The 25,691-nt window shown below is 39.1% G+C and overlaps 1 protein-coding gene across 5 annotated transcripts in view; it reads right to left on the minus strand.

The window, feature by feature from the left end:
* Nucleotides 1-3,773: 3,773 nt before the first annotated feature.
* Nucleotides 3,774-25,691, minus strand: part of TPD52L1 (TPD52 like 1) — a 98,671-nt gene continuing 76,753 nt past the window's right edge. For 2 of the 5 annotated variants that reach the window (XM_036903896.2, XM_057489286.1), the window contains exons 4-8: nt 15,988-16,089; nt 12,833-12,847; nt 11,237-11,275; nt 8,137-8,197; nt 3,774-4,370 (exon numbers count right to left, since the gene is read on the minus strand). In XM_036903896.2, coding sequence (XP_036759791.1) covers nt 4,242-4,370; nt 8,137-8,197; nt 11,237-11,275; nt 12,833-12,847; nt 15,988-16,089 — 346 coding nt within the window. In that variant the 3' untranslated portion in view covers nt 3,774-4,241. The remainder of the gene's footprint in view (nt 4,371-8,136; nt 8,198-11,236; nt 11,276-12,832; nt 12,848-15,987; nt 16,090-25,691) is intronic. The other 3 variants (XM_057489288.1, XM_057489289.1, XM_057489290.1) reach the window with 3 other exon arrangements.

Genomic DNA, 25,691 nt, shown 5'->3' on the forward strand with positions numbered 1-25,691 from the left:
GTGCCACTTGTCTTCCTCTGTGCATTTTTCCCTGATGTGTACAGATCTTCAGACCTGATTATAAGAACACTGATCACCAGGTGAGAAATATATAGTGAGAAGAGTATTGCTGGGGTCATTGGACTTTAAGTAGGGAACACTCAGGCCCCATTTCTTCCCCCATTTCCCTTCCAAGGGTAAGTAATCCACCCTGCTTGCCTTTAAATGATGTACAAGAAATGATGCACAACCACTGAACAGTGAGGAAAAAAAGGCCATCCATGTAAACCTGCCCAGTATTTTGGTGTGGAATAAATGATATCTGTACCTTTAATTCAAATGTCAGTTTTCATTCGAAGGCCTTTAGGCTGGCATGGTGAGAATTCTAGGCAGCGTTTCTTTGGAAACTGCAGTATCCATGGATACCCAATTTGCAGGAAGCAAAGTGCATGATCTCTTTAGAAGCAACTCACACGTGTACATGTAACTGCTCTGCATTGGAAAGAGCAATGCCGTTGCATCAAAATACTGTCACATCGTTGCAGCAGTATTTAGAAAATGGTAAATGATTGAAAATCAGCAAAGTCAGATTATTATAGGAGATATGGTTGGTTTGGACACAATCTACCAGTATTTCAGAGTCTCTCCTGGTATGAAAACATGCACACAAAATAACCCCAGATAAAATTAAAATATCTATAACCAGATTTTCTGTGGCTTTGGAGTTTTATTTGGGATTTTCTGCCTGCTGTAATTTTCACAAATTCAGAGACACTTTGGAAGCCTCTACTGAGGCAGACTTAATAATACTAGTCATTTAATCATCATGTCAGTTTTCCATCTGCCTACCAAATGAGGGTTCACATTTAACCCTAAACCTTCCTTACTGAGGGGGTATGTTTAAAAATAGAAAATGTAATGGTGCTATAAATATCACTTCATAGCAACAAAATGAAGGATCAATACAGAAGACATTTACTGAACTCATTGGTCAATGTCTACAAATATCTCATTATCACTTAAAGTTTTTCCTCAGATACCTGCTACTTGCCTGGAATTGGTTTTCTGAGTAACATCCTATAATTATGATGCAAAGTGAGTAATTATTCTTTGGTTGAACCCAACAAAAAAGAATTCTTATCTCCTTAGAATGAAGAAGGAGGATATCAAAAAAGGAGGATAGAAGCCCGGGCTGCACAGGAGGAGGAGGGGTCACCTCGGGCCAGTTTTCCCTGCCAGTGGTGGGGTGGGGGGGTTCTTTCCCAAAAGCAATTCTTTGCTTCTTCCTTGTGGACTGGCATTTCACCAGCTGTTAAGTAATTTTTAATACCCTTGTATTCGAAAAATGTCGATTCTGACAGTGTCCAACCTCTTCACCTCAGTCTAGTGATACATGCGCTGAGATAAATGACTGAAGTGCCTTGTAGAAAAGCATCCTTTGTACACAGCATTTTTATTTAAGTAATTTGCCAGTCTTCATATTCAAAGTGAAACCAGGGAGACATGATTATGTAATCTTTGCTTTGCCTTGATAGATACTCCGTGTGGTATGAACTAAAGTCAGGCAGAAATGTAGAATAAAGAATTTGACCATTCTTAAATAGAGATGATCAAAAGCAACATTAAGCTTTTGAAATTATATTTGAACACCAGACTCGAAAAGTTTTTTTACATTTTCTATTTAAATCACTTTAAACTTTCCACCATCTTCCTTTATCACACCTGCCCTCACTCCAATATTATAATAGTTCACAATTTTATAAAAAGTTCACAACATTATGCACCATTTTATAGTGAAGTTCAACAACTTCCAAGCTGATAGCTAATTCTGGAACAACGAACAGTGATGGAGCAGCTTAGATTCCCAGTGTTCTCATGCTGACTACTGTGCATGGCATAGCACGTCAAGATACTCCATAATAAAACATGCAGTTTGTTCTGTTTTCTATGGTCCAAGCAACAACTTTATAAGAATATGTGTCATTTAGGGTAAAAAAGCAGATTGCTTTGCTGACATCACCTACCAACAGACAGTCATTATGAGATGTGAGTTATAAAGTTGCAGCACAAATTTATGAGTATTTGCCATCAAAGCAACAGCACTTAAAAAGCGGCAAATTGTTAAATTACAGAATTGCTTGCTTTTTTAAAAAGCCTGTTTACTTTGTCATCACAATTCATGCTGGAACTCTCGATTACTGAGATAACATTTGTTGTGGAGTAATTTCATACAGTGTTGACCTGAAGTCATTTTGTTAATAAAAGGTTATGGCCATCATATGTGAATACCTTGTAGCACTTGCAGAACACATCAAACTATGTGAACTGGGCCCAGCTGAACATAATAGGGAAAGTGAGGAGCCAGTCAAGCCACGATGATCTTGCACATTTGCAGTGAGAAATAGCCAGCTCTTGAGTGATTAGGCAGTGAGGAAATGAAACCTCTACGCTAAGACTAACCGCTTACCAACAACTCATTCGTTTAGTTAAAGAGTGATATGACTTATTCACACACATCTTAGGACAAAGTGAGAAAAGACTACTCATGTAGTGGCCATTATGTCACTCCGAATGATAATAACCTTTTCAATTAGTAAAGGTGGCATGAATATAGTCTACAAAACTGATAAAGTTAGCATTTTTGAAAACTGGTTTAAAATAAACAGCTGAAATATATTTGAAGCGTTGCACTATTAATACTAATTTTTCTTGATTGTTTTTTTATCCTATTTTAATAGTATGTTTCAGACTGTAAGGCTGAGATCACTGTGTGCAGAAATTGGTTGGTGAATGAAGGTACTTGTTTATAGCAACCTGACTCTGCTTTTCCAGTACAATGCAGTGTGCTGAATGTGGTCAAAAAGGTGGCGGCTGTGAGTTTTCAAAAGGTGACTATTCTCAAAACACCAGGTAAGAACAGATTAGGCACCGAGAGACTGGGTGTCAGCACACAGCAGTGGGCGAGCAACACAGTCACAGGCCAGCTGGATGGGGTTTGGCTTCAACCAACAGGCAGGAAATATAATTAGGAAGAATGCCAAAGCTTCTACAGGCAGGGCTTCTTTGTCCAGCCTGGTTCGAGTTTATAGCCCTACACATAAGACCTCTGCTAAGACTTCAGGCCTCAGGGATTATGTGGCCCTAAACCAGCTTGATTTTCAGCTAGGTGTATGGAATGTCCTCCATTAATGTGAACAGAATTTTTCAGACTTACTTTATTTCACTATGTCACATATATCCACTTCTGCTTAATTAGAAATTTAAAAATGAATTCTTAATATACTAATATATATAAGGATAATATATATATTCAATTGGTTTTTTTTAAGTTAGTAGGTCTACTCTGGGTGCATTTAAAAAATGTATCTACAGAATTTATCTCTGCTACCTAGTAACAAATGTACATCCTTATTTAGAAGGAGCAGCTGATGACGTTATAAAAGTTACTGCAACAATCTGTATTAATATGATGCTTTTCTCATTCATGTGGCAATTTGTAAACTGGAAGAGGTTGCAGAACTCTGCTTCTCCCATTTTCTGGCAACGCCCTTTTCAGGGGATATCCCTTACCTGCCTGAGCTAACAACTACTCTATGTAGATCAGAGCGTTTTAGAATTGGAGATTATTTTACCATCCTGGGATAGCTGAGGTTCTAATTACTCAAATAATATCCACTCTCCTGTTCATCAAATTCACAGAAGTTGATTTAAAAGAGCAGCTCCAGAATTACAGCTACCGCCTTTTAAGGCCATCAACAGCCCTGAAGACTTAAATTAAGAATTCAAAGTCATCATTTAAAATCCATTATTTTAATTGCTTAAATAAACATACATTGATAGAGTTAAGAGTGATTATAAGCAGTTGGATGGAATTTGCAGCAGGTCAACCCATTGCTGGAGGCTGTCAGAAAGAGCTCCTTGATCCCACTAAACTAAAAGGGGGTGTTCACTTAGCCTTCAAAGACATGCATATCTTAAAGGGGTCTAAGCAAATAAAGCAAATAGTAGCTACGATGGGAAAACACATCTTGAATTACACAAAGATAAGGGTTATGACCAACCATGTACCTGCTTAAGAGGGGGCATTTTAAAAGATGACAGCCAATGAGGTGTGATGGTCAAGTGGTCCATCATCAACACAAATACAAATGGAAATCATTCCATTAAACTTTGGGTGAGGCCATTTGAAGAACAAGGTCAAGGCCTGGGTTTTTCCCAGTGGAATTTTGGTCTTCCTCTCCGGGTGTGCGCCGCGGGCGGCCCTAGCACTGCAGCTCCCCGTCCTGGGCCCGCCGGGGGCCGCCCGCCGCGCTCTGCGCGCTGGCCTGGGCTGCGGAGCTGAGCACCTCCTCAAAGCTGCCTCCGCCGTGGTTCGTCCCGCCTACTTTCGTCTGAAACAAAAAAATGCAATTAGTTCATTATTTCTGTACTGTTTTTGTAAGATCGATAACTTTCAAGTCCAGCAATTGTACTTTTCTTGAAGGGAGATGTAGTAAAGGCTGCAGAGAAGTTAATTTCCTTTAGCAGAGCAGCAGATGTCATTCATACTTGGTTCTGTAATGGGAGTCGAAAACTTCAATCCTGTACAACTTCAGCAATTCTCTATTCTCCTCATTCTAAGAATCTCAGGCCCTTCAAGAGCATATCCAGATCCGTGGATTTGCATTGTCCACCCACTCACCCAGAGAACTGATGTAGGAATGAAAACAGAACTGGATTTTAGATAAATTCCCTGATTTAAAAAATGTATGAACATCTTTAAATGACTTTAACTTAGATTTTTCTACTTGGAATTAAGCAAGGCAATTTGGATTTCTGACAAATATCTTTTGAAAAGGCAGTGCTGCTCAACTGAACATGACTTCTGGTCTCAGAGTTAAATTGTAAGCACTAGTCTCTTCACATCTTTGTAAGCAGTTGCCTTTATAAGGAGGAATACCCTTAAAATGCAAAGTTACAATGTTTTACGAGGCTCCCTTTTTGTGTATTGGCTGTTGGCTAATACAAGTAGAATCAGGAAAAAAAATCAATTTATAATTAATATGGTTAAAGTATTCTGAAAATCTGTCATTAAAAAGTCTTTCAAAAGAATATCTAAAGATCCAAATGCATAATGCAAGTCTTACTAATGGTCACATTTATCTTCCTTTAACTATTAGTAACATGGAAAAACACTTCAAGGAAGAGAAAGGTATAAAGAAAATGTTGCAATTCCCAAAATACTGCCTATTCCTGTGACCAAAGCAACCTTTCATAGGAACATAACCCACCCTAGGGGATGCCTGGTTCATCCTTTAAAAAACCGAACGAGGGTTTAAAGGCAGCCTAGTCACTGCAGAACAAACACTTCTCTCCAATTATTAGAACATCTTTCTCTGCCTCTTTGAGTTCAATTACTAAGTTGAATGTTTCCACTCTGCTTGGGGTCAGAAAACTTGTTCTGAAAAGTGGCAGATAATAAATATTTTATGCTTGGGAACCACATAGTCGCTGTCACAGATCCTTAAAGCAGCCGTTGTGGAAAGCAGCCAAAGACAGTGCACAAGTGACTGAGCCAGGCTGTGCTCCAAAAAGACTGTGTGTATGGACACTGATTGTGAATCTCATTTAATTTTCAAACATCATCAAGTATCATTCTTCCTTTGACTTATTGCCAGCCATTAAAAAACATACACTCTGAGCTCATGGGCCATTCAAAAATAGGCCACCAGCTAGATTTGGCCCACCAGCCTTGGTTTGCAGACCTCCAGCCCAAAGAAAAGGATTCCTCCTCCACTCTTTTGTCTTAGCACTAGGAAGAAGTGGGGGGTTTCTTTCAACTACATGATTTTTCACTTTATTTCTTCCATAAGAGAAACAAGATTAATTCAATGTAGATCTACTTTACTAATAGTTCCCATTCTCCTCTTTATTTGCACTTCCTTCTGCAATAGTAGTCACACACAGGATTGGATCAGGTGAATCCCAGTTACTGATGTTTCCTTCTGGGCTTTGTTGCATTCTTTCTCCTAGTTTTTGATTTCTTCAAGTCAAAATAGAAAAATCAAGGAGGATGGAACCATTTTTAAATAAAGCAATTTGGCAAAAAAGGGAGTAGAATAAAAGAAATCCTACTGCTTAAGCAAAGATGTGAACAGAGAACTTCCCCTGGACCCTTCCCTTCATCATGGTTTTTCTGACCAAGAATTTGTCCCCAGAGTTACAATTATTCTTTGCATAACATTATTTGAATTACTAAGTTGGGCTTCCTAATCTCTCATAATAAAACAGCTGGTTGATAGACCCTAAAGAAAATATCTTACCTTTTTCTATTAAGATTTTAATTCAGGCCATGCAATGTGTATGGTGAATACTAAAATAAAGAGTAGGTGAATACTAAAATATGGTCTGCTTGACCTGGGTGCCAGTGGTTGGAAGGATGTAGCTATTCATGATTCACTGGAACATGGCAGAATATACCAAACACGGTTTTACAAGAGCTGGCTCTGGGTCTGCGTGCTTGCTTGTTTGTTGTTTTAGATGAAACAGAACTATACTCGAGTCTCCATGTGAAACTAGCTGAGATGTCATCAAATAATACACTGATGTATTACAAGAATGTAGGCAGAAAGAACTAAATTTTGTACAGTTATGATGAATTGGAAGTTTTTCATGGAAAATCAAGCTATCACCAGAATTGGGTATAAAAGAAGACCAATCAATTGGATGCAAATGCCACATGGTGTGTGTCAGATTGTGTGAGAAGATGGAGAGGACCTCACTTCACAGAACACTGCTTCTAATACAACATAAATATTAATACGATCCCTTTAAGTGGTGTTTTAAAAATTAACTTAAAGTAGTATGTGAATGGACATGCAGCACATAGACTTGCAAGGAATTTCCCCCTCCTTACTGATTCATGAGTCATTGTCCTGTGCATATCAAGATCCATAATTGAAGAAAGTTATAGAAATGTTGAAGATTTAGAACACAAAAGTAAACTATGCAGAAAATACACTATATAAAGAAGGGTTAAAATACCTATTATTTACTCTTGGGCTATAAGAACCTAATCAAAGGCCTCATAAAGTAGAGGTAGAAGACTATGTGAAAGACCCTCCCCTAAGGGGAAAGATCCTCCAGGTAAGAATCAGTGACAGCATCAGGGACCTCTAGCAAAGGACTTACGCACAGACTCTCAGCAGACGGCCCATGTGAGAGGAGCATGGTGCTCGAGATTCAGAGGCACCTGCATAACCAGCATGTGCATAGATCTGCTCTGGATCTAGTTAAAGACCATATGTATTCCTAATTTTTCTAGTAATAGGAACATACAAAATGGATTATATGCAAAATAGTGATAATGGTACCAATGACATCAAGAAGTAATTAAGTCATTGTTCAGGTGGTATCTTAAAAAAAAAATCTTAGTAGTTTCAATGATTTTTCCTGCTTTAAAAGTTCTATACATTTTAAGACTAATTTTCTTTCTACTTTTTTTTCTGTAGATTAACTTATCTATGTCCAAACAATAAATTCAATGAAATTTTTTAGCATCTACCATGTTAACAGGCATATTTTCAGTTTAAACCCAAGGATCAAGTGCATTATTATTACATGATACATTTTATGACTCAGCTTTATTTCCCCTCCATGAAAACGATACTATTTTGTGCTCAGTGCATGAGTTGACTTAACAAGACTAGGTGGATGATGGGTAGTGGATGGTAGTATAATACATGGAGCAGGCTGCTTTTTGCTAGTCACATCCAAACCAGAGGAGCACTGGGCTGTTACTAAATTTCACTCACACTCTAAATTCAGAATTCACATATCCTTTACCCTACCCGCATGCAATCTGCTCTTATATACCTACTTTTTGGAGAATAGCATTAAGAGTTCCAACCAGTAAAGTGATGAACATAGACCCTAATTTCCTTTAATGACCAATTCACCCCCAAAATGGTTTATGCAAACAATTTTAAAAGGAGACAGCAACACTATTCAATACCACTTTTATTACTATATTTAAATGTGAAGGACGGTCGGTCTCTGTTCATCTGCCTTCTTGGCTGCAGGGGACGCAGGTGGCCTTGCCTGTGGAACTAACCGCAGTGGTGACTAAGCTGTCCCAATTCAATGGACCTAATGACACAAAATTCATGTCATCTGTACCTTAAGGCTTGTGACAGTTGTCTCAACCCTCTCCTCAAATGATTTGAAAGTAGGAGAATTCCTAAAATAACAACAAAAAAAAGAGAGGTCAGCTCTGAAGACCTGGCTGTCTCAGCAACCACGCTGTGGGGTTTTGTGCTCTTATTTGTAAACGTCATCTCTGCACCAGTGCTGCCAGTTTGCCACCTACTCCAACCATGTCGTGAAACGTATTTCACTTCTGCTACGTTAGATCCAGAAACCATAACCTGAACCTGACAGGGAATTCTGCTAAGTACCATAGTCAGATACTCAATTGTAGAATAAATAGTAACTGTAGGATAAATACTAATAAACTTGGTAGTGATGTAACTGTAGTCATCCTCTAGCGCACTGTAAATCATTTCCAGCGAGTGAAGGAGAGAGAGCTTAGTCTTTCATTTACTAATTAACTGTTTCTAGCACAATGCTCCTTTTCCCACCTCGTTTTTTGGAAACGATGGAAAGTCTACCTGAAGAATGTCATGTTTGAGCTTCTCCACTTGGAATTTTAAAAGTTATTTGGTTCAGTGAATGTGAGACGAGAAATAAATAGCTCAAGGGGGAAAAAAATATTCACACTTTTTTCCTTTTCCATGCCTTAAAAGTAACCATTTTGTCAATTTCCATAAAGTGGTCTTTCTGAAAGTCAATGTTCTCATTATTTCAAGTTGAAATATACCCATTACTTGTCTAATGCTTGATCAAAACAGTGTTATGATATGAGCACATGTTATTTTTCCTCCCAGAGGGGCTATAACTTTGTTCTCTTACCAGACACTCTGCAGTCTATTGACATTTTATGTGTGACTCATTCATTGTGTTAAATAATCTATATACCATCTTGTTACTTTAAGCAGTAGATACTCCATTTGGTGCTTTTTTGTTTCCTGTACTGGAATTGGCCACATGACATTATGATTTAATGACATGATTACCATTAAAAGTGATATCACCAAGTTCAACAAAAGAAACAGGAACTGAAGTAAAAATGTATCTTAAATCTTGTATCCATTCCAGCTGTCAGCAACAATGGCCACCATTTTCAGGTCAAATAATTCAACTGAATATTACTATATTTGATATGCCACTTGTTAGTCTCTCTTGAGTGCAGAAGAAATAAAAATAAGGGGAACAGCCTGGAGAATTATCATAAGGGAGAATGGCTGTAAAATATGAGCCTCATTATATGTTGTGGGGTGAAGCATGGTTCCAATATTTTCAAGAGGAAGTATGTTTTTGAATCAATTTGGCTTTGTGAGGGATTGCCTCCTCAGACTGACACTCCAGATGGTGAGAAATGCATTCTCATTCAAGCTGTATGAATTAACAATTATGATTTCAGAGGGCCCAAGTATGGCATCATGCCTTGTATATGCGTCAAACATGAGTCAAATTCCTATGAGGAATCCTACACCACACCTCTGTTTCATGATGAAATACTACATTATAATTGAATGAATCAAAAGGATGCACTTATTGGCACCTTGCTTCCATTGTAGGTTTTATTTGGCCAAGCCTGCACACATGACTGCCTGACATCCTCAGTGACCACATCCTCAGGACTACAATGGGCAGACAGTTCAGCCTAAGGGTTCATGGGTACATGTTAGAAGAGTAAAATCATTTTTTAAAAGTTAATTTTAGGCAAGCTCATGAGAATTGCACTTGAAGACCCATAAGCCAATAGACGACTGATTCCTGTTCACAGACCAAAACCATGTCAATATTTGGCAAACCTTCCTTGGACACCCACCCTTAAAAGCTTACAGGTAAAGGAGCTCAGAGCCACAGGCTACACTACTCCGTTTGAGTGTTCTTATGCAGAGAGAGCAAGTCATCCAAAGATGGACCAAACAAGCTTGGATGTGTGCTTCTGTTTACCACCAAATTAGGGAAATGAAATACTGCAGTTAAATTTCCAAAGTGACCAATAACCCCAGAGTAGAAGTCACATCATCAGACATAATAAAGCAGACATTCCTCTAAATTACCCTAGAATACATGCTGGAGAACAGGGAGAAACCGTTTACTCAGATTTCATACACAACTACAAACTTTTAGCACTGCCAGTGACACTGGAAAGCATCTGTCTTCAGTGGTCTCAGACTATGCAGAGTAACAGAACCCCTCTGTAACATACTCATACCACACTAGGTAATAGCAAGGAAGCAGAAGGGGCACAGTTCTAACTGAAGTGGGGAGGGCCCCGGGGCTGACTTTTCCCCTACCTCCATAGCAACCCAAGGCAAGCACAGCGAGAAGAGCAGGTCATCTGCTTCCAGCCTCTTATTTTAAATCTGATGAAATGGGTATCACTGAAGTGATTTTCCCAAGGCTGCAAAGTTCATTCTTCGCAGAGCTGGGCTACAACCGGCATCTTCTGATTCCCAATCTAACACTCATTCCTCTATACGTGATTACTATTCATGTGATTTTATCTGATTGTTATCACTAAGCTATGCAAGCTTGAATGGGGAATGTCTTTCTCAGAAGTTTTTATCCAGCCAGTAATTTTAATGACATTTCTTTGTTCATTAGGCACCTCACCTTAATATCTACCTTTAAAAAATCCTAATGGTATCCTTTCTAGAACTGTAACCCCCTTAGTCTCCTATTCTTTCTTTGAAACTTTCTCCCAGGCTTGCACTTAATTCTACTGAAATAAGAAATATATTTCCACTTTTGTAAGTATGCTCGGAATGTTCCAGGCCTTATGTTACTGCTTTACACAGGTTACTTTGTTCACATCTCATGTCAACCATATGGGATAGGTCTTCTGTCTCCTAATATACGGAGAAGAGCATGGAGATTAAGTCAGATTTAAGAAACCTGTCTCAGGTCCCATGAGCTGGGAGAGCTGGGATTTAAGTCAGTGTGTCTGGTCAAAGGCCCAAACCCATTACACCATATTCTGTAGAATTGTCAGCCTTTTCTCCCAAAGGCCATCAGAAAACAGATTAAGGCTGGTCACGGCACTTCCTTTCATATAAAAGGGGAAAAAACAAAATTAAGTATCAAGAGAGTAACGCTTCATACACAATCTGCATTAACATTATGTAAAATAATTGACACACATTACCTCATAGCAGGCATACTTATGGAATGGCGAATGGAGTAGCTTCAGGGCAAAAGCAGATTAAAGGAAAAAAGAAAGAAAAAAAGAAGACAGCACAATGTCAGTACATGAGAAACTCCCCATTCAGAGTTCTAAAACAGCAATGTCAACTGTCTGAAGTCTTCCCTGCTCACCCCACCAAGATGACACTTGTTTTTATTGGGTAGGTTGGGCCACAGTCGCTTCCAAGCATATAAAGGAAGAGTAGATGGTCCACATGGGTACACATTATTTTGCTTCTTGTAGGTTTCCTGTAGGCCAGGAAATCTGATGAGAATGTCTGACCTGCACAGCATGACCCACAGGTCAGCCCAGTAGCTTGGCCATCCTCTCCAGCCCAACTCCCTCTGTCTTCCCTTCTGTTCAGTAGGACAGGCAGGGCAGCACCCAGGTAGGTAAAAGCTTATCATTCTACTGCAGAGAAACTCTCCAGAGGTATGTATGCAGTTCACATACGATATTCAAGGAAATATGCCAGGCAAACAATTCACACACTCCACCATGGCAGCAGGGACTTCTGCATCCATTCTAGTACATCGGATAGGAACACCAACATCTCTGAGAATTCCAAGAGCTTCAGCCTTCTCACCCTGTTAATCCTTTAGGCAGCTGACTCCTCTTCCCTCAGGCTGCCTGCCTGTTACTTCTGTGTGAGTTACACTCAGAAATAACGCTGCATGGAGGGAGGAAGCAGAGTGGGGTCCATTTTCCCCATCCTGGCATTCTGAACTCCCAAGAAGCTAGCAGGTAGGTCACCCTTGCCTAGCAGCATCCCCTGAGGTCACTGGTATGGGCAGCACTTTACTAAAACTGAGGAAGGAGAGGACAAAGAAATGCGGGTCATACTTACGGCAGACCCTAGACATTCACCTTAGAAACTACAGGCAAAGCATTTCCTCAGAAAATACATTAAAAAACGGTTTCTAAAAGAAGTCTGTCGGCATTATCAGTCTATTCATCTCTTTAAATACAGTTTTCCTAGGGAAAAATTTTCAAAAAAAAATATATACAGTGAAGATTCCAGCTAAAAGGCGGCTTAATTCAGAGGACTGGGGCTCTGGGGCTGACAACTGCGTTATTTCCCCACAGACGTGCTCTTCCGAAAACCTTTCTTCTTTTCAACCTCAGAAGGTACAGGAAGTTGAAGGTGACTCCTCCGTATGAGCAACAGTTACAAGACATTCAGAAAAACATGACAATCTAGAGAAAATAATTTTCTGCTCTCCACTTTACTTTCTAAACATTTCATGAAAATACACGACTCTCCATTTCCACTTTCTTTTTCCCTTCTTTCAGTTCTAAGGAACTCTGCCTATATGGGGACGAATGATACAGAAAAGGGATTCCGAAGGGATTGCTCAGCAAGTGAAATGGGAGTAAATGATTCAGAAATGAAATAAATACGTGCTTAAATAAAATCAAATGCATTAGGCGCCCTCTACTCTCAGGAAAAGAGATCTAGTTTTTGGCAGAGGCACCCCCACAGTGTGAAAGCAGCAGGGGGCTCTGGGAAGGAAGGGAGCGGCCAGGGGGCCAGCAGGGCCCGTGGGCAGCGCTTACCCGATGGAGTGAGATCTGCAGCCCGGGCAGCACAGGAGAGAAGAGCAGGAGCACAGTTAGCGTATCAGGATGCAAAGCCATGACCACACTGCCCGCTGTTCCCTTTTACAAGTGCCTGGAATCAAGGATGAGGTGACTCCACTCATGACTTTTTCTGAGTGTACCGACTTTTTAATGTGTGGTAACAATCACTTTACCAACCTGCTGTAAGTTGTGCATGGAACTACTGTTCTCTTGGATAGAGAGAGGATTGGACTCTCAAATAAAATTATATGCCTCTCCAAAGATTTCTATTTCCACTACATCATCACATGCAGTTTGAACAAATTCACCGAGAAGTTTCCAAGACGATGTCATTATTGGTACAAAAATGATCCCAACGGCTTGCAGTTCTTCATGCTTTCATAAATGTGACCCATTTTAACCTCACAGGAGACATTTCAGTTAGGCAGCTTTTAACAGTGTTCTTTTAAAAATGGAGAAGGAGACAGAGCAATTCCATGCCTGAGCAAAGGGGACTTCACTTAATGACGATCTGGATAAAATGGCAATCTTAGCTTGGGAAATACTACTTATTTTTATAAGACAAACAAATTAAATCTTAACAATGCTTTTCATTCTAGGCTTTCAAAGGCCCAAATTCTAGGCTTTCAAAGCCTGTAAGTATTGAAATTATTTTATAGAAAAACTGAAAGGTATCGAATTTTGTTGGTTCAAACAAGTTCAAAAATTTGTCCCCAGAATGCACAAAAGAATATTGTAATGTAACTAACAAAAATATAGAATACAGTACTTTTTAAGCCAAAAAGGGGTTCAAAGTAAAATGTCTATAATAAAATTTTTTAATTTCCCCATTTTATTTTAAAATAGGTGAGTTAATTTGAATAAAAACTTACTAAATTTTCCTCACATAAGAATATTTATTATATTAAACTTAAGCAATTTTCAAATATGACTTACATATATTCCTTGTTCCAGCATAATTTAAAACCAAAAATTCTTTGTAAAACTTGTTGCTTTCACAGGGATTTATCTTCATTTATATACAAATATCATGAGATGTTATAGTTTGAGGAAAATATAGGTCTGAATTTTGCAAACTCTACAAAATGTTACAGGACCATGTGTGAGTCTCTAGTAACATAGGCTACACTTCCCAATATTTTTAGCCAGTTTATGAAGGAAAGTGTTGTATCCTCTATATATTGCAATAATTAATGAAAAGTTTTGAACTCTTGGGAAATGGGTTATCCATTATGCTAAGACAATGCCACATTGATACAGAAGGAAAAGAAGTTAGCACAACCTTCATATTATATCCAATTAGTGCATAAACATGAATATGTCAACATATTGCATATGTGAAACACAGTCTTCATTCTTTTCCACTTAGAAAAATGAGGAGACTTTATGGAATACAGTGCATTCTCACTAACGGACTTTCCCTAATTTCTATCACGTGCAGCCAGCCACCTTGTAACTCAGTCACTTAGGAAAGATAAAAGCTAGCATTTATTCAGTATTTAATACATGGCAGGCTCTTTTCTGCTACTTTTATATCAACCAGATGGTTGTTGTTACCTTTTATCCCTGTTTTGTAACTGAGAACACCCAGGTGAGCTACTACATCTGTCCTCATAACCTGACCACCTGAAGTAGAATCACCTGGGAGCTGGTTACAAATGCAGATTCCTAGATTCCACTCAGGACCTACAGAGGCACAATCTCAGAGAGGAGGAATCTGGAAATACAGATTTTAAACAAGCTTCAGAGGTGTTTTTCAAGTCCCCAAAGTTGGAGAAACAGCATGCTAGCATTACACTGAGCCCCCAGTGTTCGAGTGAAAGGTTTCAACTAAGTCAATGGGGAACAAAATATATTTTATTGGATATAATAAGGAATAGGGTATTTCTTATTTAAAGGGATTATTTAATTAGTTTACATAAATGTTTTAGTGCCATTAAAATGACTACAAACTTTATTTGTAATAAAATTAGGGTTCAATAATAATCCAGAAGGTTTACCTATTTGTCACATGTGGTCTCTGAAGAATTTCAATTGCCTTTCATAATTGCATTATTAGAAATATGAAGATAAAACAAGGTACTCAGATTCATGTACACTTAACTCTAGTTTCATGAATGCCAAGTTGTTAAGATGGTGCATGATTGGGCACAATCCAGCAATTTTTGAAGTCAAAAAATAACTTTTAATGCACAGATTTTTTTAAAGAAGGAATTTAAAATAGCCTTGAAACGTTTTTTAAAAATGAATTTGATTTCTAGAGAGAAAAGTAAAATTGGTCTATGAAGAAAAATCTAAGTATATCAGCCAAATTCAAAATAAACTACAATAGGTATTTAAATAAGCAAAAAATATGAGAATAATGACTGTATAAGAAAACTTCCTAGAATGAAATACAAAAATAAAAATGGTCAATATTGCATTGTTTTGCTAGTAACTATAGTGAGGACATTTGGTTCTTAGTTCAAAATTATGATGTTCACCCTAGTTTTACATAATAGTGAATACTGAAAATAAGCAATATGTGCAAGGGACCTTGTTTAAAATTTGTTACAGCTATATGCTAGAAAATATTAAAGTCACTAAAAATGAACATGTAATAAACATTTATCAACATATTCACAATATATTGCCCAAGTAAAGAAAAAAAATTATCGGGAGTATATACCATATGGTACCTTTTGGGAATAAAAGAATAAATATGTATCTATTTAGCATAGAAAAAACAGACTAAATGGATGTATACTAAAATGTAATCTAGTTTATCAAAGCATATTCCACTGCATATTTTAATATATTGTTTAAATTACAATGATTAAAATTCAGTTATGTATTGCATTCTTTTGAAATCCTCCCCATTACTAGTGATAAAAGGCACTGTTTATTCTATTCTTACTCGGTTGGGTCCTAGCGGAAATGACATCATTGGGCCCAGGCCTACCAAGCTGACCTTCAGGCAGCAAACATCCAAATATAAAAATTTATCTCAGTCACCCATCACTACCAACCACATAAAATGTAACCCAGTAGAAACCTCCAACATGTAAGGAAGACAAGCTGATAGATAATGCTCCCCTTCTCCCAGAAAGCCAAGGGCTGAGCACAGTTACCAGAGTTCTTGCCCATAGTACCTCATGTCCCCAAACTTCTTGCTGATGGCCGTCCCAACGTTGCTGAAAGCTGCAGTTGCCTTCTGCCCAGCGTGACTCAGAGTTTCATGTGTTTTCTTGTAGCTAGAGGTAAAAAGGAACAATTGTAATGCAGTTTACATATCATGACTGCCCACAGAACATTCACTGTTCTTCTCTCTTACTTTGAAAATTCCTAAGTGTATTTAGGAAAAAAAAAGATCTACAGAAGTAATTACTTCTATTCATTGTTTGGGGATGACTGGTTGGTGGCCACTCATCAGATGGATAGTTAGACCATTACATCTGAATTCAGGAAAAATGTACATATACAAGTACAGATTTGAATGTGCAGATTGGGTTTTTAATCACAAATAGTGGAACTGCTCTAAAAGTAAAGAGCTATTCTTAAATAAGTGTATTAACTCTACCAAGAGACACTGGCAATGAAAGCTCTATAGCCATTAAAGGTGTAGGTCTGGGGAGAGGAAATCCCGGGGCAAAATACCTCTAAAGCCGAAATCAGTCAAAGGGAGAAATAAAGTTTAAATATTTGTTTACTGCTTACAAACTGTTATCCCGGTCCTTTCCTGCTCCAAACTTCTTTCCTGCTCCAGCAGAAGCAAAACCGACACTCCCCTCACCTCGCAGGTACAGATAAGCCCTCTGTTGCCCAGTTGATACAGAGATGAATTTCTCTCCACCCCTGAGGAATGATGCAAATGCACTAAAGCCTTCTTTCCACCTCCAAACGCCTATTGATATGCAGATGTGCTAAAGCCAGGCAAGATATTCTGGAAATAATACAATTTTACCCATAAAGGTGAGACAGAAATTCGAGAATGTGTACTTCAAAGGGAATTTTAAGATTATTACTGTCAATGTGGGTAAAATTAACCAGAAAAAGGCAAAATATAACTAGTATTTAACTTATTTTTCTAATGCTTACTCCTGGGAATGAGAAGGGCACAAAATCTTAATATAATGACTTATTTCAAAACAGTTTTAGGAACTTCAATATCCATTCATAAGCTTATGTCTCTCCACTAGACTGATTCCTTGAAGACCAGGAAGCCATTCATCTTTGTGTCCCCAGTGTGTGGCAGAGGGATATGGGAGAAACTCAATAAATACTAGATGAATGAATGTATGATCAGAGGATGCTCTTCTGTGGCTCTGAATTGGGAGAAGTGGCAGTAAGAACAGAGAAAAGTGTGGTGAATTAGAGATGGACAGGACAAACTTGACAGGAAGTTATAAATGACAGATAGATGAAGACAGAAAGACCAGCCTAAGGTTTTAAGCATGGTAACGGGAAGGATGGCAATTAGCTGAGAAATTGCTAAGACTTATTTAACTAAGTAGGAAACAAAAGGCACCTAATCTGAGGGAATAAAAAGAAATCGGCAAAATTTTTGCCCAGCATTTCACAACATATGTAAGTCAAGTCATATACAGTACACCTTAAGTGCTATATGTCATTCTCAAAACTGAAAACAAAAGTTTCTATAGATTTTTTTTTAAACACAAAGTAATTCTTACAATGTATATATCATCGTCTTTCAATATATGCTGCTCCCAGGTTAAGTTTCTCCAAGGCTACCTGTTTAGCCTAGAATACTTGCATGTATATGGCATCTCTGAGGAGACTTTATATCATCTGAAATGAGTTGTGTAGGAACTTCCCGTATCCCTTCATCCCTTCCATCTCCCACAAGTCATCTAGTCCTAAATTACACTCAGACCCAAAGGACATGCTTTAAAACATGCCCCTTGGTCTTCCTTGGTGCTGAAATCACTTTATCAATATGGTATTCTATTCTATTCTTTTTGTTAGCAGGAAGGAATGAGTCCATAATATTGTCAGCACCACATGTTATTTATTTACACACTGCCTGCTTTTCAGGAAATGTAAAAATCACATAGTGTTTAGGTCATAAAACCAAACCAAATACTCATTTACTAAACAGACATTTCCTATATGGAAAGACCAAGGGGAGTAAATGCCAAACATTTATCTGGACACTAGGAGATAATTTGTGTCTCTGGAGAGAGTTGTGTGGGTAGGATGGGCAGGGAGGCCCCAGATGGCTCTGGGTCAAGCAGGAAATGAGAAGCAAGAAGATAGACGGCAAATGGCAGGAACAGCTTTTATGGTGTTTGCCTCCTGTCATTTTCCTTGATGGCACAAGAATATCAGCCTATTCAAACTATAGTTTTATTTTTACATTTTGCTACATGATTTTAGTTTTTAATCATGGGCAAAAGACAGTTTGATCATGTGAAACCATGGAATTTTAGTTTACACATGAAATAAAATATTAATACCAAACTTGTTAGCAGTGATAAGGTGGTTACAGTAAAATATCAGTCATTATTACAAAATTTTACTGAGGGATGATCTTGAAAGTGCCTGTGCTGAAAATTCTTCAGATGAAACATGCTACAAAACGGTCCTAAAGCAGCGTCCTGAATGCCTGCATTGATGAGGCTTAGAAATAGTCTTTAAAAGAAAGATTTAAAGGCAGTGGCTTTAGCCTTAGAAAGAAAAGGATTTATTTACAAATAAATAAAGGAAAAAGTGGACTTCCTAATCTAGTATTATATTTTTAGGATGCCGACAAAGTTTTCACAAAGTAGGAATGGGGCCGTGAAGTCAGACCTATGAAAAATACATCTAAAACATGGAATCTGTACACAATGGAATAGAAGAAAACAGTACAAAGTGCAGATGAAACATGTTCTTGCACTATGGACTGGAATTTAGGGCTCTTTCTACTCACATTACAATTCTGAAAAATACTGAGGAAAACCTTTTTCTATGCATAAGTTCCTCATGCATATTGGTAAGGAAACAGAATAACACAGTAAATACACAAAATAGGAGACTTAGTATCTTCTTTGTTCCCTCTGCACCTTTCACACTCCATAACCAATTCGTCAAGAGACCTGTTGGTTCAACCTTCAAAATAGACCTAGAATAACTTGCATGTATGTGGTATCACACATTCTCAGCACCTCCACGCATTCTACCTTGGTTCAATCCACCATCATCATTCACCCCGGCTCCATGAACAGTCTCCAAACTAATCCCCCAACCTCTACCCTTCTCTCCCTACAGTCCCTTCTCAACAGGGCAGCCAGAGTGATCAATTAAAACATGGAGTCAGAGCATTCCACTCCTGCGGCACACCCCTGCACCGCTCCTCACTGCCCTTGGAGTAAAAGTCAAAAGTCCACGCGACAGACCTTAAGGGTGATCCCACACAAGCTGGTTCACTAACCCCTCTCTCATCCCCTCTTCCTACTTGCCCACCCTGCTCCAGTCACTCCGGCCTCCTCAACTGTTGCTGAAAACTGTGCCTCCTCAACTGTGCCAGGCCTCATACTGCAGTAAGACCTCTGCCTTGAGGTTCTGCTCCGTGATCCTATCTCATTTGGCAGTAAAAAGGTTTTGTTGTTAATGCTCCACTTTGAAGAATTAAAAAGACCTAAGCCTGCATCCTTAGGAAGACTGTAAAAGCCACCCTTCCCTGACCAGTCAGGGCTGAGGTCTCAGGGGCTTTTGGTCAATGGGTGTCAATAGAATAGGGCTGGGCTCTGGCGGGGACGGAAAGGGTAGAAATGGGAATCGAGGAATGAGGAGGGAGGCAAGTCCATTGGCACCAACCCGCACCAACTCTGTAAGGCTTGAGAGGTGACAAAGGAAAAGTAAAGAAATATTTCACAATTTCCGTGGCCTCTGTGTGACTTGGAAGCTGGGTACTAGTTAGAAAATCCCTTCTTGTGTTGGTCGTGCATTTCTTCAGCAATTTCTTACAATCAGAACAAATATTTGATTTTCTGTGAACTGTTCCATGTAGTTTATGTATTTGAGAATGCTTTGATTTTGAGAAGAGGTGACTTGTGAGCACTTTCTGAATTCAATGGTTTAATTTAAAAATAGCTAGAGACTTAGGGAGCAGTAAGTGTTAGCTACATTGTATTTTAAACACACTTCTATATCAAAATGTGTGGTGGGTGTATACAGACATCTGACTACTTTAGTGATGTTTTAGTGACATTTATGTCCTCACTGTGAAAAGTGCGACTTTATATCTATGTGAAACTTTGAAGTTAACATTCAACCACATGGATAATTCAACGGAGAGTTAAAGGGAGATTTTTAGGACCAACTCTTTATTTCTGAGAATTATATAATGTTAAATCTGAAAGACACTAGAACTTAGTTCCTTCAAATGACAGATGATTGAGCTAAGGCTCAGAAGAGTTGTGGCTCTTTAAAGCCAGGACCAGCGTGCCTACCTTCTATCAGAGTATCTTGCTGCCCAGGAAAAAATAGACATTTGAGGATGAGTTCAGTCAACTGGCTATAGCAGCAGTGATTATGGAAAGAAATAACAGTATTGTATTTCAAGAATTCTAAGATGCACATTCTTACCCATGTTTTTACACCTCTTCCCTAAGTTAGCCACCATATTTCTTGAAATCAATGAATAGTCATTGTATATATACATTATATAGAGACCAATAACTGAGGGAAAGAGATTTCGAGGGGGTAGGCAATGAGAGAGGGTTATACATGAGGAGGTGATTGCCCAGAAAAAAGTAACCAGGGACCCCATGAGCCGGGTCAGGCCACGATAGCCTCTAAGGATGTTGGAGTATTTGCATTTTACTCCCTTTAACAATAAAGGAGTTATTGTTGCCATGGAATTTTGTACAGCATCTGTACTAAAAATACTTAGAACTGTTTTCAACTTTATAAAATTATCTTCAACAATATCCAAATAATGAAAAACTTAAATACCAATCTTCTAAATGACTTGACAACCTTATAATTTAAATGGAAATGGTACTTAGCATTTTAGATTACTAGTATCTCTTACTTTCAGTTAAATATGTTACACCACTGATGACCTACGTAATTTATAAAATAGGAGACTAATGCATTTTCCTGAAATAAAAGTCAAAAGTCAAGATATCCTCAGGCTGTTGTCCATCAGGAGGCACGAAAATTGGGAGTACATATGCTTCAAGAAGTCTGTGTTACGTGCATCTCCTCAGTGTTCCTCACAACCCCCTTGGTACAGCTTTTTGCAAACATTTCTCCTGTGTTGCAATTAGTTTTTGCATCTGTTCTGTAACCCGCCTGATTAAGGCAGAGTTCACATCTTGTTCACCATCATTGTATCCCCAGTGCCTGAATGAACCAGAGCAAGAGCCCCATGAGGCCAGAAGAAGATAACAGAGTCCAGTTTGATTCTGAGACTTCAGCAAAGTCAGGACTCTCCAGAGTGACATTTCTAACTCTGGAGGGGCGTGATGGAGGCCCTCAGGTGCACGGAAGGAAATCCATCCTTGTGTGCTCTAAAGCGATCCCAGCAAATGGCAGCTTCATCGGGACCTGCACTTCCCACCAAGGCCAACACTGGTCCAGTGCTGAAGAACCGTCTTTGTCAAAGGAGTAACCGTGACAGCAAACAGCAGTTCACATTGACTGAATACTTTATATGCATTTACTCACTGAAGACTACTTACTGGGAAATGTTTTTGTTTTGAAAAAAAGAACTTCCTATTTTTCACTGCAAGTCAACAGGAAAATAGGTTTTACTTCTCAGAGATTCAGTTTGGCTGGAATGGATACTTTTTTTTTTTAGCTTCATTGAGGAATAATTGACAAATAAAATTGTAAGATATTTTAAGTGAACATCATGCTGATTTGATATATGTATAGTAAACACTGTGAAAGGATTCTTCCCATCTAGTTAATTAATACATCCATCACCTCACAGATTTATGTGTATATATATATATATATATATTTGGTGAGAACACTGATGTTCCTCTTTCTTGGCAAATTTTAATTATACAATACAGTGTCATCAACTGTTGTCACCATATTTTATGTTAGATCCTCAGGCTTTATTCATCTTATAACTGAAAGTTTGCACTTTTACCAACCACTCCCTATTTCTCCCAACCCCCAGCCCCCAGCAACCACCCTTCTACTCTCTGTTTACAAGAGTTTGACTTTTTCTTAGAACCCACATGTGATACAACACAGTATCTGTCCTTCTCTGTCTGATTTATTTCACTTAGCATAATGCCCTCAAGGTCCATCCATATTGCCACAGAGATGTCCTTTCTCATAGCTGAATAATATTCCATCATATATACATATATATTACATATATACTATATATGCACATGCAACATATATATATACATACATATACATATATATGTAATGTGATATGCATATATCACATCTTCTTTAAGGAATGGGCACCATTCAGTAGCCAGGGCAGGTTAGCTGTCATACTGACAAGTAGTGAGAGGTAAGGGTCTCTGCAAGGCAAATAAAATGCATTCTGTAGATTTTTCATGCTGTTCCTCTTGCTATCATGTCTTACTAATTTGAAAATCAAGAGGAGAAAGCATGTCATCTTCTAAAATATTTTGAATTAAAGCATCTTTCCACACAAATAGAAGAAAGAATTAAAAACTTCAACAGTCTTTTTTGCAAGAAGATATTTTATGGCACAAATATACATTCTATTATGGTATTTAAAAGAGATTATTACTTTAATGGTTGCATATGCAGCATTTCACCAAAAAGTACAAAAAATATTCAGGCTTATTTCCTTCTGCAGTTTCTCTGCACATGTTATCAAGACACAGAATTACAACTGAATCTAGAAAAGCAGCAGCTATTTCCTGCCTTGTATGATAGGATGAAAGCAGGAAGATTAAGAAGAATGGGCAACTGTGGGGAAGAATTGCTGTGTGCATCTTTTTAAATTAGGTCTTTAATTTTACGGGCACTTCTGAACTCAGCAGTGTTACAACAGGATTCTCATACGAAGAGATAATAATCACTACTGATTATAATGGTCTGGAAGTCATATAAGCACAAAATCAAAGAGTAAATAAATCATAAACTAAACTTCCATTTTCAAGCACTGTGCATTTTTTAAAATGCTGAATGTTAAGAGTTTTACTCCTCTTTACGTAAGATGAAGTTACTAAGCTTTCCAAAAATGGTTTAAATTCCTTTCCAAAAGCTTTCTCCACTTGTAGACCTACCATTTGGTATGTGACACAACTCAGGGAGGGTTATTAGTAGGAGAGTTTCACGGGTTAGCAAAGGTCGAACACTCACTAAAATGAACCTCATCAGTTTGAATGGCCCATCCCAATGCTGCATTTCTGAATTCCCGCTCCTTTTATCTACGGAAGAAATTCAGTGTCTCCTCCAGTGTGACCCCTACCCCAAAGCCACCTACCTGCCCTGTGACTCCTCTTTGAAGCAGCAGAGAACAACAACAAAAAGAGAGAGAGAGAGGAAGGAAGAAAGAAAGGAAGGAAGGAAGGAAGGAAGGAAGGAAGGAAGGAAGGAAGGAAGGAAGGAAGGAAGGAAGGAAGGAAGGAAGGAAGGAAGGAAGGAAGGAAGGAAGGGAGGGAGGGAGGGAGGGAGGGAGGGAGGGAGGGAGGGAGGGAGGGAGGGAGGGAGGGAGGGAGGGAGGGAGGGAAAAAGAGTGAGAGAGAGAAAAAAGAAAAAGAAGGATGGGGGAGTTTTTTATGTGTGTTTTTAGATTCTCTCAAATCAAGGCACATTAAAAACTATGACATGAAAACGGTAACAACAAGTTCCATACACAGATGATCTCTCGACCTGCTACTGTATAGTTATCTTTCTGTACAGGAGATAATTTCAGTCTGCTATGTAATTATTCCTACTCTTCTGGTCCTATTCCAGTTGGAATCCTACCACAGATGAAAATATGCCAAGAACTTTCATTAACATATCATAGACTTTCTTTTCATTATAAATCAAGCTAAATAGGTCATGATTACTTAATCAGTATGCAAAGTATTGCCTTTGGGAATCACCTGCAGTCCTTTTGCAGTGAAAATTCTTTTTGGTGCTTTGGAATTTAATTCTACCCAACCTACCCCTACCCCAGCTCATCATTTCCTCATATCAAAATTTCCATCAGATGAGGTGTAGATGGTGTCCTAGAAGGGGTAACATGGATGTGAACAGCAGAGATTTAATTAATTCAGAGGAAAAATCGGTTCTGTTATCACCCCCGCCACCACCACTACCACCAGCATGTGATAATTTTCCCTTCCCTCAGCAGCCAAGAAAAAAAGGGTGGGAGAAAGGTGCTCTCCTGAAATTATGTTGCTGATAGACTACGCCTCCCTCCTAAGAAAGGAGTTGATTCTTCTTCACAGAGGAAGTGTTCACATCATTCCTAAAGTAGTTAGGAGTCCAGGCTCATCTGTGTTTACTAAATAATCTTCGAGGACGTCTCATCTAGCCCTGTAGCTTTCAATGACATTAGTAAGCAGATGACTCCCAAAGGTCCATCTTTATTCATCCCTGATTTCTCCTCCGAGTTGCCCTCATAATACATAAACTTGTTTCTTCTCTACTGGGCATTTCAGTAGACAAGCCAAAACAGAATTCTTGGATCTCTCCACCAGACCTGTTTCCTAGGACACCAAACAGGCATACAAAGTGTCAGATGCTGTTCTGCATGCTTTATGAATATTAACTTATTGAATCCTCACTACCTAGGAGATAGGTACTGATAGGATCTCATTTCATGGATGCAGGGAATCCTAGATTTCAACCAAAGCACTTGGAGATCACAGCTTAACCTGGCTTAAACACAGTGCTATACCCACATTCCCATAAACAGTGCCAGTATTCACTCAGCAGCCCAAGTGAAAGACGAGTCACATTCTCTCCATTTCCCCCATCCCCCACCTCCAAAGCACCAGGGGGTCCCATTGGTTTGACCTCCAAATCCTGTCCCCTCTGTCCATGACTCTCCCTATTATCACCCACCTGGACTACTGTGATGGTCTCATAAATGATTTTCCAGTTTCCACCCCTGTCTCTTCTCCACAATCTGTATCACACAAAGTACCCAGAGTGAATCACAGCAGGTCAATTCCTCAAATGGCATACAAAGCCCTTGGAATAAAATCCCCGGTCCTTCCTGATAGAATCTGGACCTGAGTACCAACTTTCGAATAAGCCCACCCACCATCACACAGAGACCTAGGTGTCATCTTACCTACACTACAAGCCTTCTCCAGAGGACACGTCAGCAAGCCACAAGCTCACCTTTCCCCGACCCCTCCCCCCAAACAGCCCACTGAAAAACCAAGCCATAAAAAGCCACTTGATCTGTTAGAGACTCTTTCTCCTTTGTTTTGCTGGCCAGGACAGAGGGGTCCCTCTCAGGTTTAGCAATAAACCTGCTTGGATTGTTGAGTTCACATCCCCTCTTTTTCTTTTATCTATCCCCTCTTTTTTCTTTCATTTGGTGCCAAAACCCAAGAGCAGGAGCCGAGAGCAGGGGCTCTTTTGCAGCCTAGGAAACAGTGGGCAGCGACAGCTCGTCCTGGGCTAATGCCTGGATTCTGAGAGTCTCTTGTGTCTCACCCCATTTCCCTTCCCTCCCTCATCCAACACCCCCTCGTGAACTCCAGTCCAGGGACCATCTTGCCAGGCCTCAATCTACACATCCACCACCGGCTGCAATTCCCAGGAGGGTAAGATTTTGCCCTCTCATTGGCTTTCTCTTGGCGCCGAGAGACCCCTTTTCTGTTCTCCAGTTGAGAACCCCATTAGGGGACCCCTGCACTCTGACTGGGGGGACGCTTCCTTTTGGTGTGCAGGGAAA

This window comes from Manis pentadactyla, chromosome 12 (genome assembly GCF_030020395.1).
Source record: "Manis pentadactyla isolate mManPen7 chromosome 12, mManPen7.hap1, whole genome shotgun sequence".
NCBI classification, from domain to species: domain Eukaryota; kingdom Metazoa; phylum Chordata; class Mammalia; order Pholidota; family Manidae; genus Manis; species Manis pentadactyla.